Source organism: Chiroxiphia lanceolata, chromosome 14 (assembly GCF_009829145.1).
Source record: "Chiroxiphia lanceolata isolate bChiLan1 chromosome 14, bChiLan1.pri, whole genome shotgun sequence".
NCBI lineage: Eukaryota > Metazoa > Chordata > Aves > Passeriformes > Pipridae > Chiroxiphia > Chiroxiphia lanceolata.
The window spans coordinates 6,121,579-6,143,675 of NC_045650.1; the positions used below are offsets into that span (position 1 = coordinate 6,121,579).

Below are 22,097 nucleotides of genomic sequence, written 5' to 3' on the forward strand. Positions count from 1 at the left end.
TAATTGGTCTGAACACTTAAGTCCCATAGAGCTTTTGAAGCTGGGACACATAGCAAAGAGCATTTTAGACAATTCTGAAGAAACAAAAAGAAACACTGGGAAAACGAATGAATTCTGAGTCATCAGCTGTCAGTATTGAAATACATTTTTCTCTTATTGTGCTGTAATTGCTGGCTCTATTAATGTGATGTGTATTCTTGCTTTGGTTATTGCTGATGTTCCAAAGTCGAATAATTGTAGTTTATTCTCTGCTTTTTCAAGCAAATTGACATTTTCTGTTTCTCTTTTTCTCTTCTCTTTTTCTTTTGAGTCAGGATATTCCTCTGTGCTTTTCAGAATGGGATATTATGTGACTTTTTTACTTGGAGACTGCATTTTCCTCTTCATTTTAACCCAGCCATATAATTTGCATCCTCATTTCCATTAGGGATTTTTCAAAAAAAGCTGCAGTAGTTCAAAAGGTATAAACAAAAGAGTAGTTTTTGTTTTTTTCCTCAACCTACTTCCCATCTAATATAAAAAATAGTATTCTGTCACTTACATATAATTTTTTTTGTGAATAGACCTTTCTTTGGAAAGCCAACAAATATTGTGAATACCATAATTTGAAAGTCAGTCTTACAAACAGACCCTGAAGGATTGATTGAATTTTCCTGCTTTCCATCAGCCTTGCACACCTTTTGTTCTTTTACCTAAATGAACTATTCATCCAAAATGATTATCCAAGATACTTGCTATGATTGTCCAATATCAGAACTTGAGCAAGTTCCTTGAAGTTTCCAGATTACTTAGTTCTGTGTCAGATTTTACACTAATTGAAAGTTTTGGGTTTTTTTCATTTAAATTCTGAAGTGGCCCAGTAGTTATCTCTCACTCCCCAAAAATTGTCATTCAGGAGAAAAAGTTCTTAGTGTGTGTTTTAATATATGCTTCTGAATATTTTTGGCTTTTTATTATTCAGATTTTGAAATGTATTTTATTAAGACTTCATCCCTTTGTTATATACATTCACATATCATCTTAGCTGCACTTTTGTCTTTTCAATCTTTCCTTGTCTCTGTTTCCAAAGTCTGCAACTTCTTCACGAGGGCAGTGGAGGGGCAGGCACTGATCTCTGCTCTGTGGTGACCAGTGACAGGACCCAAGGGAAAGGTTGGAATTGAATCAGGGGAGGTTTGGGTTGGATTTCAGGAAAAGGTTCCTCCCTCAGAGGGTGGTGGAGCACTGAACAGGCTCCCCAGGGCAGTGGCCACAGCTCCGAGGCTGAGAGAATTCAAGGAGCATTTGGACAATGCTCTCAGGGACAGGGTGGGATTTTTGGGGTATCCTGTGAAGGGCCAGGAGTTGGACTTGAATAATCCTTGTAGGTCCCTTCCAACTCAGGATATTTTGTGATTCTCTGATTATCTCTGCCAGCCTTGCTGAGTACCAAACAGCATGGACAGCAATAGAACTTATTTTATTTCTGTGCTGGTTTTTGCTTTCAAGGTTACTTGTGTGGGTGGGGTCCTAAGAGGCAAAAGCATGTGCACTTCAACTATAATGAAGAGAAAAATAAGCATTGTTAAAAAAAAAAAAAATTGTTCAAAGAATCTAATATGCAATGTCTATTTCTGCAAGAAATAGAAAGGACACAAACCACCCCAGTGGTCTTTCTCAGTATTGTGTTATGTGGATGTCAGGATGATTATTTGCAACGTTTATGACTTCTAAAAAAGATCAAATTCATCGTAATTCTTCCTACTAAACTTTGGAGAGAATAAATGAGCAATCTGAATATAGGTTTTTTGCTATTTAGGGCAGTGCTGTATGAAAAATAGTAGTGTCAGTTGTCTTGAAATCCCAGTCTCATTTTGTAGTGGTTTCTAAACCAGTATCATCTGTGCTTTTGTGTTGCTTTCTGGTGATGTGATCTTTGAGGGTCACTGACCTGTTTTTTTGTTCTTGGCCTGCAGAGTAGCTGTGAATGAGTCACTTCTGCTTTCCCTGCCTCAGTTTCCTGGCAGCTTTGTGATGTGAGTGATACTCACTTGACCTGAGAATGGCCTTGCTGGATGAAAATTAGTTTCGTCTGATCTTGTATCCTGTCTCTAACATTTGATATCAGATACTTAGGACAGATTGTAGGAACAGCACAAGCATATTTTCCCAAGCTATTCCTGGGCTTCTGCTAGTTTGAGGCTCACAGGTTTCTTGCCCAGCAGTGGTGGTTCTGATACTCAGATTAACTACAAATGAAATTAATTTGGTTCATATTTGAAGTATGTATATGCTTGAGCTAAGATGAGGAGTAAAGACCAAATATATAAGCAGAATTTGTTCTGCTACCCAGTTGCAGAAAACTTTGCACATACTAATGGAATATGGTTTTCTCCTAAGTTTTCCTGTGTTAAGGAACTGGAAGAACAAGGCTTTTTTAGACATGAATTTACCTTTGTGGAATTAAAACCTGGGTGGTTTAGGTGCTTCCATATTATTGATTAGTTTTAATGACAGCTTCATAATTATTTGATGTAGGATCATATAATTGAGTGTTCCAGTTGGCTGAAAATCTCTCTCCGAGGCTCAAAACCTTTCACAGTCAGGTGTGTTGAAGTCAAACTTTAACACCCAGGAGACTGGAAGAAATGGTAAAACCACCAGTCTCCTCATCACTGTTGTATTATTCAGGTAATACTAGAGAGTTCCCACAAACAAGAGTGAAACCTTTCAGAATCTATTTTTAGTATTGTTTTGAAGTTCAGCTACATATTTGTCACAGCGTAGCATATGCTTCAGGCCACTGAGTTTCACAAGCAAGGTAAAAAAGAAAATTCATTTTGTTACTCATTGCCACCAACAGAGACCTGACTAACAGTTGTGCACAGTGGATTTTCTTTTCCTCCTCCTTTTTTTTCCTTTTTTTTTTGTTCTTTTTTCTCTCTATACACTTATGGGTGGAACAAGTTTATCCATCAGAAGAGGTTTTAGGGTAGTAGCTTACATTGTGCTGGTTGGAATTTGCATTAGAAGTATTCAGTATCACTGTAGATCAAAAGATAAAAGTTCATGCTGCAGTGCTCTGTGCTACCTGGATGTGGAATCACTGAAAACTAAAGAGATGTGTTACTACACGTATTACTGTGGAATGATGGTTTGGCTTTTCCTGCTGGGCAGCTGTTGGAACTAATCAGATTGTGCCTAAGAGCATAATAAGGAAAAACTTTAATAATGCTTAGCCCTCTTGGAAGCTCTGTTGCTTCAGCTGTCATACTCACTTTCACTAATTTAGGTTAGGTTTGCTGTTTTGTTAAAAGCCATAATGCTGGATTTCAAAACAGATTTCACTTAATTTTACATTTCACAATGGGTGCTTCCACATATATCCACAGTAGGCCTCCTCTTATGTTACCAGTAAAGTTAATTGAGTGTGGAACTAGAGTTTTGCCTCTGTAGGTAGAACGCATAACAAATTTAGTGTCACCTTAGGATTTGCAGATAGTGCTCTATATTGTGAATCCACATAACAACTGAAAACACTTCTGTTGTACTGAGCAGTCCTGAAGATTTTTGTGAACAAATCAACTGAATCCTGCCTTGGAGAGCACTTGCTTTGAGTTCTTTCAGTATCTTTGATTTTGATGTCTAATGACAGATGTAGTATTTGGTAGAACATCCTAGGCGTGTGTTAAAAATAGGAACATGCCTAACAAAAATTTTGAATTCAGAACCAACTGTTCATTCACTGCTTAATAAACATAATAAATTGAATTTTTGTTCATGGCTTAATACCTTAACGTGTAAGAATCCTGACAAAACACTAAACTCTTTAAAATAAAGAAACAGAAATTGATTAATGTACAATTCAAGAGTTAGGCTGAGTCTCTGTGTCTAAGTAGCAAATGAAGGACTGTTTAAGTTAAATTGTTTGAGGTGTGCTTTGTTTTCCATGCTGATGGGCAGTTTCCCAGATGATGGACATAAGCTAACATGTTTTTGCCGGATTTTTGTGTTCGTTTATTTTACTGGTTTTGGTTTGGTAGATTCAGCTGTTTACATCACATTTTTAGAGTATGAAGGCTAAACTTCACATTGAATTATTCAGAGCATGTTATCATCCCCAGAGGGTGCTTTCTTCCAACCACTTTCCTAGTTCTAACCTGCGTGTGGCTGAGAGATGCTGTCTTTGCTAGCAAGTGTCTGAAAGTAAGATTAATTCTCTGGGCATTGTGATGGTTGTTTAACCTGGGGTTATTATCATACAGGAGCAGTTGTGAGGAGTCTGGGGAAACTTTTCAGTTCTTGTTTGCCACACTGACACCTTTGTGGCTGAAATCATGTTAGTTGCCCAAAAGCTGTTGATATTTTGCACTGAGGAAGAGGCCGCAGGTCCAATCTCTGTGTGTGCATATTACTAAGTTTTGTTGTACCACAAACAATGTGTGTCCTGTTATTTGGAAACATCTGTTTTAGGACAGTGATTGAATTAACCTCAGGAAAGTACTTTATGTGTATCCAGACACGGGAAAGCTTGCTTTTTACTTTCACTTGGATTGTACGAGTCGTTACTGGGCAGAAATTACTTCAACCATCTTTGCTTAATTTGCTTTTTCTGGGTTAGCACAGTTAGTGTGAGGTCAGTCACATTGCTAAATAACTCTTGAGCTGTTTTATTTAACCTGGCTTTAGCCTTCCTGTGGAGATCCACCCCATCACTCACTTTACTACCAAGATTAACCACTCTCTGCATTTTTTCCCGTGAGTTGTGGGAGAGCTTGTCTCAGTTTACAATTTATTGAAGGATACATGTTACCTGGTGAGACTAATCTAGATCTTTGCAACAGGAGATGGATAATATATTTACCTTCTGAAGCTGGTGTTCTTAATCCTTAAATATTGTCTTATGGTGTTCTATGGTTTTATAGGAGGTTTTTTATTTTTTTTCCTCTTAGACAGAAAATCCTTAGCCATAATTTTTAATGTATATTCACAACTGTATTGCTACTCAGGAATATGAACCGTGAAAAAAACTGAGGAGAAAAGCTGGAATGGAATCATGAGTGTTTGGTGTTTTCTCCATAAACATGACATTCTAATATTCTTAAATTTATTTCTCTTGCAAATCAGTGATATCAATTTCATCTCTGACTTTAAGTCTTAGAAACAGCACAAGTGTATTCAATTAGGGTGAAATTGGAATTTTATTTTTGTTTATAGAAAGGAATGTATTCTTGAGTATAACTATATAGAGAAATATATATCAAATACACTTTTAAGATTTTTGATTCCAAACTCCCAGGGAAACTTCTTCTTGGAATATAAATCATTAAGGAGCAAGTCATGGTAATTTATTTACCAGAACTTTCAATACACACAGGTAGCATGAGATTTCTTTTCCAAATTGACTTTCAGACTCGAGTTATTGCCTTACAGTAAGGAAATGTTTCTTCCTTTTTATCTTGCTTCAGTTCTAGTGATTCAGATAAATAGGAGTTAGTAACACTGGAGGAGGAAGAAGTCAAGTAGTCTTCCTGATAAATCCAGCACCAGAAAATACATCTTTGGTTTATCCCTACATTCCTTGATCACTGTGGTGAAAAGAGTTTTATTTAATGAGTTTTAGAATTCAGTGTCCCTGGGACTATTTTTAGTATTTAGTGTCTCTCCATGTGTCTTCTCAGCAACTGTCTCTGATTTATTACTCTGAAATTGCAGTATTATTTATTATCTTCCAATGTGCAGTGAAGTGGCATCTTGCACTTACTTACGTCACATGCTTTTGCAGTTTAATATGGTAGTTTCACTGTTATTTTCTGAGAGTAATAAAAAAAGGATAAGTTTTCATTCCTTGAAAAAGTATAGCTTTATTTCTTTCAAAAGCAAAACTGATCCCACAGAAGTCAAATATCACACACACACACACACACACACACACACGTTTTTCTTATTTTGAGTTTTACAAAGCCCTGCAGAGTGGAGGCCTTGCAAGAGGCTTATGGTTGGGTCACTTCAGCAGTATTTGGGACAGGCCTAGAATTCCTAAAGCCTGTTTGTGGAAGCTGGGGGAAATCTACTCCGTATGGAAGATGTAAACTCTTTTCTACTAGAATTCTTTTTCCTCATGCTGTTGTATTTTTGTCCAGATGAATAGTGAATTTTCTGCACTAAGGCTGTGGATTTTTTAATGTCAACATTCATAAAACAGTGAGACACGCACATTATGAAAGTTTTGTCAACATTTTTTCCCGAAAGTGTAAACATAAAGGGAAGATACAGTGCCTTAGCCCACAGCTGAACTTTAGCTTTTGAAGGGCCTTAGATCAAATAAGACAATCTTGTTAAATAACCTCCTGAAAAAGCTACAGCATCAGAGGTTAGGGTATGGATTTTTCTTGTTTAGGATGCCATGGATTTAAAGATGTCACGCAGCTCAGCTGAATTTTTGTGTATGTGTGTGTATAAGAGGGAATGAGAGAGTAACTATACATTAATGAATGTTGATTTGCAAATATTTATACTGCTTTTTAACAAAGGGCAAAGGTTTCCAGTCTCCTATTTTTTGTTTTTCCATTCATCACAAGCCAAATCCATTTGTACCTATCACCCTCAGTTTCCACTGAAATTATTGGAAGCTGAGGATGCCAGACAATCTCTGCTTCAGGGTAAAGGAATTTCCAGAAATGCCTCAGTTGTTTCTATTTTCTTGTGTACAGGTGGCTGTCAGTTTTCATCTCCTTCCACCTGAAAGTCCTGATGTGCTCACAGAGCAGGTAGTGAGCGGGAGGGCACTGCAGGTTCACAGCGCACCAACACCCCGGCAGTGTCCGCCTGAGAGCTCCAAAACGTGCCACTGGGAGCCTCAGAGACCTTGTTTGGCTGTCGAGGCCAAATGAGGTTGTGATTTAGGAGCTGTTGTGAGCAGCAATACAGAATTGTTAGTGCTTCCCTCCAAAGGCACAATGCTGCGTTAGAGGCTTGTGCTCATTTATTTCTCTTTTTCAGAGACACTCAGTTCGGTGCCTGTTGCTGTTCTCAGCTAGGAAATTGAGCAAATATGTAGTTGTCACACAGATATAATGTAAATATTCACTTGTGGAATATATTGTTGCCTCACATAAATCCTATATTTTTTTTCTTCATTATGGGTCTATAGTGTAACTCCAAAGACAAAAACATACTGAAGGGCAAGTCAGGTATCTGGAGCTTTACCATGGGAATTCAGAGTAAAACTCAAACATATTTCATACCTGAATCTGTGTCCCCTCAGGTTTATTGAAAATGTAGGTGTTTGTTCAATAGAATGTCTGTGAACATTTCTGAACAACTATAATAGAGGAGACTAAGAGGGGAGGTTGTCTCCCTGGTTGTTACCAGCTGCTATTGATGTCTCTTGTTTTGGTCAAAATATCTCTAACTGAGAGAACTTTGCTTGAAGTTTAAAATTCTAAAGTTTTGTTTGCAAACTTTAACGTTCTAAAGTCTATCTTTAAACGTGATTGGTAATTCAGAAGTGATTGCCTTTTTCAGACATGCTGCAAGCCTTGGACAATTGATAAAATGTCTCTGTACTTCAATTTCCTATCTTTAGTTAGTGTACTCTTTCTCTTTATGTAGTAAGAGTGTTGTGAACATAGATTCCTTAAAGTTTTGGGGTGCAGCTGCATATTTTTCTGAAATATATAATTGTGTGTCTACAGTGCATTGTGCAAGACTACTCAAGAATGGCCAAGTTTTCTGGAAAACAATTATCTTGGTAATTTTATGTCAAGTTCTGGAAGTAATATGGATACACCATTACTCCTACCCCAGTTTGCAGTGGTAGATGAAATTAATTTTTATTAAAAGAGAAGCTTCAGGTTTCTGTTTTCTTTTAGGTTTTGGATTTGTTTGTTTGTTTTTAATTACAATCCATTTTTCAAAAGAGAAATTAGATTTCATTATAAAGAAACAACCCAACTTGAAACAGCATTTCAGAGACCAGAGTTGTAATATGGAAAAAGAGTTAGCCACGAAACCTGGTGTTGTCTTGAAAACGTGAAGTGTATGTGTGTTGCCACTTTCCAGCTCTTCCTGTTCTCTTCCCTGTAATCTACAATCTAAACTTGTAGATTAAAAATATTAACACTTTCTAAGTATGGACTTTCAGGCTTGCTTAAGTGTAGACTGGAGAAATTAGGGCAGCAAAAAAGTAAACATATTAAAAATATGGTATTCACTGTCTAATTGCTTTTCCTCAGAGAAGGTGAACATGATCAAATAAACACATTCCACAAATAAATGTCAGAAATTCAGTAGGATGCAAAAATATTCCACCTTAGAAAAAAAAATATCTATCTTATATCTATCTATCTTAGAAAATAAAGTTCACAGTGTTTAGAATACGACAAGATTCAAAGGGACTCTTTGCAGAAAGAGTCAAATCATCTTAAAGGCTTGAGGAGTAATGTGATTGTTAGAACTGTTTAAGTTTTGTTACAGTAAAATAAAGAAGTAATTTCCTGTGTAGGTAAACTCCATAGTCCTTTTTTCTTCTTTTTTTCAGAGAATCAGTATTAGATGCATTGATTGTCTGCTTCTTCATTCCATGTTGTACTTTTTACTGTTCCTTTCCAGTATGAAATGGTTCATTATTATCCTTGTGTTCTATTGATCCCATCTCCAGTGTTTTGCTTGCTGCCTGTTTCACAGGACAAGTACAGTTTTGTGTGGGGTTGTGTACATGGAGAGGAGATTGTTGGCAGTGTTTTGCATTTGTAGAAGCTCTTATAGAATTGCAGGTGGAAAAGAAGCAAGTTATGATATAGACAATGCTGGTAATATGATGTCCTTAATTTTAACGTAGGAACAGAGCTAATTAGGATTCCAAATGTACAAAATCCCCTTTATGTATAATTGGAAGCTTCCATTCCTATTTTTGTAGCTGATCTGGACCTTTAAGTTCTGTTTATTCCAACATAAGCTTTTGCTTACTTCAAAGGAAACCAATTGAAACAGTGCATGGCACTGACAGAAAACCATAAATTACCAAAAGTCATAGGAATCTTGGCCTACAGATGAAAAGGCTGTAGCTTCTTTGACAAAGAGAATGTTTCAAATCTGTAAGCAACTTTGCATCTGCTGAGGTTTGCGTTATAAACTTTTCTTACCTTTGTAATTTTCTTTTTCTCCCTTGAAGTTCTGCCACTCAGTTCATGAGGTGACTGGCAGTGCTAGTAACACATATTTCAAGTGACTTTGGGTTGTAAGATGTGGGATATCATGAGAGTACCGACTGTGGAGTCTTTATGCAGGGCAGCTGTCCAACATGGACAGTAAATTACACACTGTGTAAGTAATAGAAGATAAAGAACCTTTATTAGAGCTACAATACAATAGTTTTGATCTGAGTGTGTTACTGTGAACCCTTTGTGGAAACATAGATCCACTATTGCCTGTCATGTAGAATATTTTGTGTTTAAGGTTTTGACTCGGCTTTAGGAATTCACAATTTCACATCCAAAGTATTATCTTTGAAAGAAAAATGTAAGTTTAATTTTTAGCTTTTATTAAAAATGTTGTCCATCGTACAACTGGGCCAGATTTCAGCATTAAGAACTGAAATTATGCTGCTATACTTTTTTCTTTGCTAATATAACAGCACAGTTACAGAGCAGTTCCATATGACTTGACAAAAACAGAGAAGAAAAAAGTGTCTGGGACCTATCTTGTAGTTTTTCAGAAAGACCTGCAAAGGTTTTCAGTGTTGCTACATCTGAAATAACTAGCAGTAGGCAAACATGCATTATTATCTGGACTTTCTGAAAAGATTTTAGGGCCCTTTGGACACACAGCTACATTTCAGCAAAAGGTGTTTTTATTAAGTGGTTACTTTAATGCATTACTGATTTACTTTCTAATAAGAAGCTGATATTTTAATATTTTTCTTCCTTTTTTTTCTCTGAAGAATATTGTGGCAATATAATAAATATATACTTCTAGGTTGTTGCAATATTCATTGAAATTCACAGAACATTAGCAAAAGTTTGAGATTTGCATGTTGTCTGGCCCTTCCCTTCGGTTTCAGATTCAGTTGAACTAAAGACACACATCATATGATGTGTTTGTTATTTGCAAACACATGAAGAGAAGTACTGATAATAAGTATAGAGTGAAGCTGTAGACACAAAACAATGAGCTGTCTTTGTTCTTGTGTTTTTCTCTATAAGTTCAGAATATTCTTTGGAATGAAGATTGAAGACAATGTTGTTCTCCTCTTTGTCAGTTAACAAATGGATAATTATTATATACAAATACATCATTTGTATGTTTAAGAAATAATCACTAGTAGCCTTTCTTAATTTAAGTACTTTGTATCACAGTCAGTTTTGTGTGGTTATTTAGCACAATGTTCTTTCCCTTCCTTATTTCTTTGAGAAATTACTATGTTCTATCAACTTACTGGTCTGCAAGTGTAAGTTCATAAGGTGTTTTGAACACAGCAGACCATGTCACTGTTATCAGCATTAACCAGAAGCTGCTCTTTTTTTCCCATTCTTCTCGACAACATCCAGGTAGTCAGTACCCCACATATGTAACAAAACACTGTGGTGAAATACTGTGATATATCTGTGTGTAGACTTGTGGTGCACTTTGTCACATACAGTCCTGTCTGTAGTACTAGAAGCTCTTCTAGTTTTTAGTCACACTACGTGTCCATGTGTCGTTGATTATGTGTATATGAAACTACCTAAATGTTACAATTTTTAAAATACTCTCTGATTTTTTTATTTACATGACAGCCCAAAACAGCTCCGAAAAGGACATTTGGATCCATTACAAATGATCAGGTAGGGAGTGTTCAACAAGAAGGTTTCATTATCTGAGAGGCTGTGTTTGTAAAGCCACTAAAAAGGATGTTATGAAAATGGAATAAGGTAACAGAGATCCTCATTGCCCTGATGCGGAATTTTGTGATCAGGGCCAGAGCCTCTTTAAAGCTTTTTTATTTCTCACTCCCATCCTTCTGTAGTGCTGGAGTCATTGATGTAGCAGATTATTTCTACCAGTCATTTTAATGGTCAAAGGTACTCTATAACAGTTAATTATATCTTATGCTTCTCCTATGGACTCGTACCCTTCCCAGTGTGAACAAATCCTTAAGATCACTGGGATAATGTGGTGACTGAGGTACAGTTCAGTCCAAATAGAAATTTGATCCTAATGGAAATTTTAGCTTCACTGAGGTTTTAGGGATGATAGAGCCATTTACTTCAACATCAAGAATTTAGTCCTCAAGGTTTTTCTTCATGTTTCTTGTTTTAGCTCTCAATTTCTTTGCTCATGATGGAGAGAATTAGATATTTATAATCTTAAAAATGTATTTCTTGAATGTTTCTTTTTTTTTTTAATATTCAGAATGTGAGAAATATCTATTCTCAGAAAATGGGTTTGTTAAATTATCCCTTAAACAACGTGAAATAAGCTTGCTTGCATTAAGAGAAAGTCTACTTCTCTGTAATATATTTTTATCGTTTAAAAAGGTATGTAAACCTGTAATGAATAGGAAGAAATACTCATGGATAATATTTTCTTCTATAGAAAATTATTCAAGTGTTAATAATGAACTTGGAAGAGATCTTTGCATTCCTTTTTGTTTCTCCAGTAGCTTATTGCTACTGATGGGGAAACCAAAGCATGCTATTTTATATCAAATTAATATGCTATAATGAAAAATACCTTTCCCATACTTGATAAGAAAAGCAGAGATGGGTATGCAGATGTAGGACCACATGTACTGGAAGTCTGTATGAAGTGTTTGTTGTAGTTGTGGGATCTAATGACAGAATAATCAGTGCCCATCTGTCAACTTCAGCACAAATAAAGAAGTAAAAGAGAGATGACAGGTTGTTTTTACTGTGACTTCTGTTAGTTTTTTTTCCCCCTGGAATCTATGTTAAAGCATACAGTATATAATTTATAATTTCTCAGTAATTATGAAATTTATTTCAAATAACTGCTTGCCAGATTGAATATGAGGCGGAAACTCATGCTCTGCCTTCATGGAGGTCAGCATAGAATTACCATTCTAAAATTCACCCTAATTGCTTCAAAATGTATATCTTGATTTAGAAACAATTTGCAGGGCTTATATTTTCATGCCTGCTGCTAAAGCAGCCAAAACTGTATTTGTTTTATTGCTTCAAAATGTGTTCCAGTTCACTTTATACTGTCCCTAGTTGCAACTTATTGTTGTCACAAATTCTGTGCAAGTGGCACAGCAATTTTTGATATGTGGGTGAATAGTTGTTTCCATGAAATAAATGACTACTCATGTAGGGTCAAATTCTGGCTTTGAGAAAACAAATCAATGATAGAGTATATCCTTACACAGGAGTGTGTAGAAGCTATAAATGCATTCACTTAATAGTGGGTAGCAAGATACAGTGAAAACAAATCCTTTACAAGTAATGAGAAATCAGGAACCTTGCACTCTTGGGAACATTTTCTTTTGCTTTGTTCTTAGAACACAACAGCTCCGAGCACTGAACCTGGTCTAGTGGAGGGTGTTCCTGCCCCTGGCAGGGGGTTGGAATGAGATGATCTTTAGGGTCCCTTCCAGCCCAAACCATCTATGATTCTATGACAGTTACATCAGTGAAGGTGAAAGACAAGCACAATAGGTAAAGAACTAGACTGGGCTCGCTGGTTCATTATTACAAATATGACACCTAAAAAGAAAATTTTAATTAGTCCATAACTTTATCTTAATTTCTTTGTTCTGGTCATCCCATACATTCAGATTTAGTCATTTGCATTCTAGCTCTGTCCTCGTGGAAGATGGTTAGAAACTGCTTTTGCATCATTTCTTCCTCTGAAGGGTGAGATGTGAGAAGAAATTATAATTCTGATATTCTTAATGCCTGTTTGTCTGAAGAGACAAAAGAAGAGGGAATTTAGTTCTAGATTCCAATATTGATTTTAGCAGATTTGTCAACACTAGTGTTTTAAAAAAGCTATGTTTGTGCAATATATGTAGCATTTGGGCACAATTCCAGAGGTGTTCAACAAACCCCATGAAAAATATTGATTATTTTCAAATTGATCTCACAGTTCTGTGACATGTTTTGAAATGGAAATAAATCTTCTTTTCTCACTGGGATTGTAATTTTCACAGTAAATATAACGTATGCAATGATGAATACAGAAATAGTTTTAGTGAGTTTTTAAACATATTTCTAATAAACTGTTATGCCTTAGTTTTGTCTATGCCATCTAACACCTGAATTATGCAGTAAGCCCTTTTTCAATGATGGTGTTGGGGTTTTTATGCTAACAGTTTTAGATCATGTCCTTGCTCCACAGAGGAACAGTCCCTTTATCTTTGTTGGTTTCCTTGAAATTAAATATTGGTGTAGGTCCTCCAGTGGCTTCATTCCTCATCTCTACACTCACTCATACAATAGAGAAACTGAATTACATCTGTCCAGAAATTTAATAACTTTTCTGTAGAAATAGAGAAACTGCATAAAAAACCCAAACACCCCATAACCACCCACCACCTTTCCCCCTTTTTCTAATATACCTGTTTATTGCCATATTTGTTCTAAAACTTTCTTAAGGCTCCAGAGCTTAAAGCAAATCAGATACTGCAAAATAAAGGTAACTATACAAATGTATTTTCCTATATGTATAAATATATATTCCATGACAATTTCAGAAACAAAAATTAGATGTTTTTCCATTTAATTATACCATCAAGCTAAAGTATGTTCTTTCTGTGTCTTGTAGGGTCAAAATGTATTTGGTCTTGATATAACTGAGACACCCGAGGGAGATAAGTGGCCTCAACTGATTGTCCAGCAGATCCTGGATAGGGAGCAGAAGGATACCTATGTGATGAAAATAAAAGTGGAAGATGGTGGAAGCCCTCCAAGGTCCAGCACTGCCATCCTGCAGGTCACAGTGACCGATGTGAACGACAACCGCCCGGTGTTCAAAGAGAACGACATCGAAGTCAGTGTTCCCGAAAATGCTCCTGTGGGCACCTCCGTTTCTCAGCTCCACGCCACTGATGCAGACCTGGGCTCAAATGCACAAATCCACTTCTATTTCAGCAATCAGATATCCAGTTTGGCCAAAAGGCTGTTTGCCATCGATAACACCACTGGCCTCATCACTATAAGGGAACCCCTGGACAGGGAGGAATCTCCTGTACACAAATTAACTGTTTTGGCAAGTGATGGCAGTTCAACTCCATCAAGAGCAACAGTGACTGTTAATGTCACAGATATTAATGACAATGTCCCATCGATAGACACGAGATACATCATCAATCCAGTGAATGGGACAGTGCTTTTGTCTGAGAAGGCTCCCCTTAATACAAAAATAGCACTGATAACAGTAATGGACAAGGATGCTGATCAGAATGGAAAAGTTACTTGTTTTACAGATCATGATGTTCCTTTTAGGCTAAAGCCAGTGTTTGATAATCAGTTTCTCCTGGAGACTGCCACGTTTCTAGACTATGAAGCAACACGGGAATATGCCATTAAAATAGTGGCTTCAGATTCAGGGAAACCTCCTTTAAACCAGTCTGCAATGCTCCTGATCAAAATTAAAGATGAGAATGACAACGCCCCAGTTTTTACACAGCCTATCATAGGCCTTTCCATCCCTGAGAACAATGCTCCTGGTACTCAGCTGACCAAGATAAGTGCTACTGATGCTGACAGCGGGCGGAATGCTGAGATCAGCTACATCCTGGGTTCAGATGCACCCCCTATTTTCAACCTTGACCGCCGAACAGGAATTCTGACAGCAGTGAGAAAGCTGGACAGAGAAAAGCAAGACAGGTACTCTTTCACTGTGCTGGCTAAGGATAATGGGATGCCACCTTTGCAGACCAATGCTACCGTGACAGTGTCAGTCCTGGACCAGAATGATAACAGCCCAGCTTTCACACATAATGAATATAATTTCTATGTGCCAGAAAACCTGCCCATGTATGGCACGGTGGGGCTTATCACAGTTACAGATGCTGATGCGGGAGAAAATGCTGCAGTCACTCTCTCTATCTTAAATGGTAGAGATAATTTCATTATAGATCCACTTACTGGTGTAATAAGACCTAATATTACCTTTGATAGGGAACAGCAGGGGTCATATACTTTCCAGGTGAAAGCTGTGGATGGAGGAAGACTGCAGCGTTCCTCAACTGCCAAAGTGACCATCAATGTTGTTGATGTAAATGATAACAGGCCTGTTTTTGTTATTCCTTCATCCAATTATTCCTATGAGTTGGTTCCAACATCAGCCAGCCCGGGGTCTGTAGTTACTAAAGTCTTTGCAGTCGATAATGACACGGGAATGAACGCGGAGCTCCGCTATAGCATCATAGGTGGGAACTCCAGGGGCTTGTTTACAATTGACCAATTAACAGGCAATATTACTTTGAAAGAGAAGGTAATTACATCAGATCATGGCTTGCACAGACTGGTGATAAAAGTCAATGACCTGGGGCAGCCAGAGTCTCTTTACACAATAGCTCTCGTGCATCTGTTTGTGAACGAGACAGTCACCAACAGCTCCTACGTGCAAGAGTTAGTGCGCAGGAACATGGAAACTCCCGTGGGCCAGAACATTGGGGATGGTGAGATAACCCCCCAGACCAACGATTATGTCAAGATCATCATTGCCATTATTGCAGGCACCATGACAGTTATTCTGGTAATTTTTGTTACCGCTTTAGTCCGGTGCCGCCAGACGCCCAGGCACAAGGTTGTCCAGAAAAACAAGCAGAGTGGTGAATGGGTTTCCCCAAACCAAGAGAATAGGCAGATCAAGAAAAAGAAGAAGAAGAAGAAGCGCTCTCCAAAGAGTCTTCTCCTCAACTTTGTGACTATTGAAGAATCTAAGCCCGATGATCCTGGCCACGAGCACATAAATGGCACTTTAGACATTCCCGTAGAGCTAGAAGAACAGACTATGGGAAAATATAACTGGGCCACCACACCAACCACATTTAAGCCTGATAGCCCAGATTTAGCAAAGCATTACAAGTCTGCTTCTCCGCAGCCTACCTTTCAAATTAAACCCGAGACTCCTGTACCCCCCAAGAAGCACCATGTCATTCAGGAATTGCCTCTAGATAACACCTTTGTGGTGGGCTGTGACTCGCTTTCCAAGTGCTCATCAAGCAGCTCGGACCCTTACAGTGTTTCTGAATGCAGCTGTCAAGGAGGCTTCAAGACCCCAGGCCCCATACACACCAGACAGGTAATGGAATTTTAAGGTGCTTTCTTCCTCCTTCTCTTCTCACTTTACCCTTCCTATAACTCCAGCTCGAATTGCTGCAAAATAAGTTCTTCTGCAAGGTTTAAAACTTTGAGAGTTCATGTTTGGTTGAGGCATTGTAAAGTAAACAATTTGAGACTCCTCAGGGATAAGGACGAGAACAATAAGCGAAGGAGTGTTGGCTGTGAGGCCGTCAAGCAGGGAGTGATTCCTCTGGTGGATATCCTGACTGCAGATGGCAGCATGGCACTTCCTGCTTCACTGCCGGACCTGGAGCAGCTCTGCCAGGCAGGAAGGGGTTGTGGTGCTGTCCTCTGCAGCATGGTGTGCTCAAGGATCAAAGTAATCTAGGCCAGGTGGAAGGCAATAAAGCTTTACAGGATCTGATAAGTGGTTCTTAATATTAATGGAGTCTGGAATTGCAGCCTTCATTTGGGCATAGCTTTGCTTCAAGGTCTCTCGAAAGCAGGCAAGGATTTTCCTCTGAGAGTTTCAGTGCCATTTTCAGACCAGACTCATACTTAAATCTGGTGGAATGACACAGTTGACAGGCAAAGTTAGGAAAAAATTAGAAACATCAGCATAATTGCTCTCACTTATTTGCTGCTCTGCCTGATAAACCAGGTATTAGCTTCTCAGAAATTCAGTGCAACAAAGGAAATGTCTAATGAATCGTCAGCTTAAAATGAAAACTAAATTGAGGACCAAAGTATCCTTTATTCTTCAAGACCCTACAGAAAGGCTTTAAGTTGCTGGAAATAGAATCTATCCATATTCTAAGCAGTTTAGTAAAGTTCACTGTTTTTCTGTTTACTTCTCTTTCTTCACAAGTATCACAAAGTTTTCAGTGAAAATAATTTTCTAGTTAAACTTTAATTGGTCAAGGAATTAATCATTAAAGAAACATATTTCAGGAGAGTTTATTGTATTACTGATAATATATTTTAACATTATTGCTTTGTAACATATCCTCAGCATGACTAAGACTGTTAGATTTTTTGCTCCAGCTGAGGTTTTGATTTTGTTCTGGGGGCTTTGTTTTATTGCAACCACAGTGATAACAACATGCACAGAAAAAGCTGCTCATTCTGAGCAGTCATAATGTCTTTGAAAATTTCAGGATATGTTTTTTTTTATTTTATTCTACTTTGTTACTTTTACCAACACAAATCTGTGTGGTAGTCTATATCACTATGTATAGCATTTAAGATGTGAGTTACTTTTTATTAAAGTTATTTGAATGTATTAATTTACACTACACATTAGAAAAGCTTCTTGCCAGTTTGTTCATCTGTTTGAACTCCCCTAACTCTGACGAGGGTGATCCTGTTTTCAGCATTCCTGGAGGCCTGATCTTAGTGATTTTTCAATGGAGTTCTGGAATAGTTCCTGTGATCCAGTTTCTGTATTGTTCTGCCATTGTCTGCTGAAAGACACTTTGTGGTGCAGTGATGCTGCTCACAAAGAAAGTAAGCTCATGACTCTCAGAGTTCCTCCTGTGTTAGTAAAAACCTAGAAAGGGGAATGGAAAGCAATTCTCTTCTGCCGAAGTTGGCTGGGGAAAAGAGCATTTTCTTTTATCTGTACCTTGAAGGTCTCTGACAGGGGGTTCCTATCTTGAAAAGCAGAATAGAACTGTGCTTTTTTAATACTCAGTACCTGATATTAGCTTATCTCCATATAGCTGTACCTGACATGGTTAGTGTGATATGCTGAATATATAAGAAAAGAGATTAATGTTACCATTTTTTCTGATTTGGCTAAAATTACAGCTATCCTTTTCTGCATGAAAGTGATCACCTTGTTGAGAAAGTGTAACTAATCACTGTCAATGGCTTTACACTAATTTGGAAGCATTTACTATTAAACACAAGAATTTAAATTTTTATTACTTAAATAGAAGTAATTTCATTAATGCATTTATTTACATAAATTGGGCAAGAGAGTCCATTAGAGGAAATCCTTTGTGTTGGACTGTGACAAAATGAAAATTGTATTTCGTGATAAGTAAAAACAAGCAAAGAATTTCTTAAACATCAAAGGATCTTTTAAAAATCAATCTCTCTCCTAACCTGGCTCTGTATGTTGTAGTCCGGATAGTTTTATCTCCTGTGGGGTTCTAGAAGGTGACTCAGGACAGGTTAATGGAGAGTTGTCACTATTAACCAGTAAAAAAAAAAGAAACAAATACAAATAAAAATAAGCTTGTGGCACAGTGTTCCAGCTGTTGTGCTGTCCTGCCACCCTTCAGCCTTGGAGATCAACAGGATATTTATGGTTAATGATGATTTTGTGTCATGCACTCTCTGAATTTTCAGAAAATTGTAGGACGAGCTGGAGAACTAAAGGATAGTAAGTTCAGTTAAAAAGGATGATGTACCAGTTTGAAAAGTGAAAATAAGACCTGAGAGAAAATATTGTACTTTAATGTTAACAATTACCATAATGCAACCCTTTTACAAGCCAAAGGTTCTCTGAAGGGGCCTAAAGAAGATTCCATTCACTATGAAGTATCTCTTCAGTTTCTAGTGGGGGCTGATATCAGCAGACTACACATCTGAACTATTGTTAGTTTTGTCCATGTAAGACTTTCTACTCAGATATTTGAAATGATATTGAGTTACATCTAAAAATATATGTTTTCTTCCGAAGCTCTAAATTTTGTGTCTGTCTGAATGGTATTGATTCAGGTCTTTAAAGAAGGGAAATTATGTCTTTGCTTTGCTGCTAAATTTGTCTAAGTGATCTATAAAATGACAGAAAGTCATTATAACAGTTGTACTCAAAAAGCATGAAAGCAAAGATGGAAAAGTTTTTCTACTAAAAACCCCAAAATATCTTGTTAGTGGTCGTGTGGGCAAATAAATACAGCAGTGCCACAGCTGAAATTTTTATGGAGAAGGAATTGGAGACTCCTGAAGCAGCTGAGGACACATTGAATCAGGAACTACAGGAAACTGAAGAGGGAAAAGTATGGTCTTAATGCAATAACCCCTAAGAGAGAGGTCAAGCTTCTGCTATATTTGTGAGGAAGGACAAGAGGCAGAGGCACTGATATTATTTTGAAGTTACCCAGTAGGCATTAATAAATACTAATACAATAGACCTTCAGAGTAGCATACTTTCTTTTGGGATAGAGATAATTCTTTTAAAGAAGTTTTACCAAGTGATAAACTGTGAGGGGACTTATTCATAATAAGGTTTTTCAAACTAAGACATCTGGAGTCTTATAAAATTCAAAATGACTTTCTCTGTCATCAGATTTCCATTGTTTTATTAGTTGTGGGACTCATAGAAATACGTATATCTTTGGTGAGAACAACACCTTTAAAGTTTATTTGTCTGTAAGCTTTATAAAAGATCAGTTATTTCTGACCTTTACCTCAGTGGGAGCAAACTGATTGAAGTATTCCATAGTGATACAAATCTTCGAATTCTCTTTGCATTTGCACAGTGATGATGAAAACAAGGGAGAGGAGTTTTTTTCCAGGCTAGTTTTCATGTGACACAATTTCAAAATCTGAAATCTTTGCTCAAGTACTTAAATCATCATTCAGACAATTGAAAAGCCTGTCTAGTCAAAACATACATAATTATAGAGCACAGCATTATCTGTGACAGCTTGGTTCAAAGAAGATATAGGTACAAAGATTCGTTAAAACTTCCCATGCATTCTCCTTATTCTTGTCTCTTTCTTTAAATTAATGCTATTTCAGGTGTTCTTTTCTTTTGGAAATAGTACAGTGCATACTACAGGAGCAGGAGAAACCTTTGAAAATTTACACCTGGTCACTCAGGAAGGGTCCTGAGATCTTTTGGATGGTCATTTTAAACTTTTAACTTCGGAACAACTCTTTTCTGACTTAGTGATATTGAAGAAGTGCAAGTGTCCAGGAAAGCAACACCTTTTCCACTGGTAGAGCTGGAAGGTGCCATGGTGCTCTCAAATCTATGATTCCATGGGGTTTTGGTGGTTCTCCCTGCTTCACACTGGACTCTGGTCTGTATGTTAATTTAGTTTCACTGCTAGTACCATGTCTGGGAGGTTGCTGAGAAAGGAAACAGGCATGCAGATTGATTTTCCTCATCTTTACTAATGCAAATCTTCATTAGTAGATTTTAGCTGGCAGGATTCTATCTGTGAACTTATCCATACCTATGAATAGAAATTTCAGATGACACAGTGATCTCTGCTGAACTGGTTTCTTAGAAGCTGACTGGAGACAGACATTACATTCCTCACAGAAATCTGAATGGGAAGTAGACCTCATTTAAAATACATTGCATTTTAGGGCCCCACTGTCTCAGTTCTCTGATTCTATCACTGACTGCTTAAACCTGCTTAGAGTTATGGTGTATTTGGTTTTCTGATTTAAAATGTGGTGAAATGTCATTATAGCTTCCCACTCACTGTGAGAAAAGTGTGCTTAGGCTATGAATTGAAAGAATATTGCACTGTTCCTGAAACTAATAGCTCTGAAAACTCACATGTTCTGCGAATCTTTAGCTGCAGGATTTATTGTTTTGTGTGATAACAGTGAGACTAGTGAATTTAATTCAGTATCCTGTAATCATCAGGAGGCAGGGCTGATGCTTCTGGGATGTTAAAGGCTATTGATATAACACTGGTATTTTGCATTGACAGATACAGAGTCAATTATGCTCAAAAAACATTTTCTTCTAAATATCAGCTACATAACTGTTGGTATAAGCCCTTCCTAAGAGCCATTTCAAAATTGATTACTATGATCCTAAATATTCTCATTATTTTATCTTAACTTTCTGACTGGTAATTTTGCTGGTAATTCTGATCTGCTGCCATGTATACACATTTCAGAAAAAAAAACCTGAAATTTGCATCTGGAGAAGAGATTTCTGACTGAAGTATAAATCAAAGTCTGTGAGTTGGAAGTTAGAGACCAGTTATTTAAATGTGCATCACTACTGAAATTAAGCTGGTCAAGAAAATGCTTTTCCTCTGTGCAAGACTTGGAAGAAACTTTTCAGAGTTGTTCTTTTAATATCTCTCACTAGAAAAGCAAGAAGGAAAGTGTCTGTCAAGTGTCCCCTTTGCCTCATAGGAGAAGGCAAAAACAGAGCACAAAAAAAAAATGTAAGGAAAAAATGAAATATTTTGAATATGATATTTCACTAGAGAAAACAAAGGCACTTTTTTTCCTCCAGTAGAGAACTCATTGATTGAGTTCATGCTGAAGTTGGTAGATGAAGTTCCAGCATTAATAACTGAATGATTTTCATGTAAGCTAGAACGACACACAACTCTTTCTCCAGTAGCTGCTTGCCTTGGGGTAATAGTAACATAATTTTTCAAATATTAAGTCCATTTTACATCATTTTTTCAGTGGGATAACTGAAAAGTTTACTCTTTTCTCCTTGTGACCTAGCTGTGTTATTTGAAATGTCTTATAGCCATGATGAAGCCTGATTTGACTGTGGTTTAATTTTCACACTTGTTTATTTTCCTGTTTTCTCCCAGAAGGTATTGCACTCAATACTCTGCACTTGATAGCAATTTCCTGACCAGTGAGTGGCTGGTGTGTTGGTGGCTGTGGTATTGACAGTCCTTTCTTTTCTGTGAAATGATTGATCAGAATGGCTTAATTTCTGTGAATTTTTAGGACTAGCTCCGCTGATGATAAATATAGATAAAAGATGCAAAATAATTCTTCAAATGAAAAAGTGTTTTATGGTTTTAGGAATGATGCTTTTGAATGAAGTCTACAAAAAACCTGCAGAACATGTTCTAGGTAGCACAGTAGTCTTCTGACGGCCCTTATCTCGCAACAGCACTTTGGGGTTTGAGTTGGTAAAGAAAAAAATTTAGT

General features: G+C 37.2%; 1 protein-coding gene across 3 annotated transcripts in view; it reads left to right on the forward strand.

Annotated features, from left to right (window-relative positions):
- The window catches only part of PCDH11X (protocadherin 11 X-linked), a 461,507-nt gene that overhangs the window by 53,752 nt on the left and 385,658 nt on the right, over window positions 1–22,097 (forward strand). For 2 of the 3 annotated variants that reach the window (XM_032701980.1, XM_032701983.1), the window contains exons 3-4: window positions 10,758–10,805; window positions 13,747–16,233. In XM_032701980.1, coding sequence (XP_032557871.1) covers window positions 10,758–10,805; window positions 13,747–16,233 — 2,535 coding nt within the window. The remainder of the gene's footprint in view (window positions 1–10,757; window positions 10,806–13,746; window positions 16,234–22,097) is intronic. The other variant, XM_032701982.1, reaches the window with a different exon arrangement.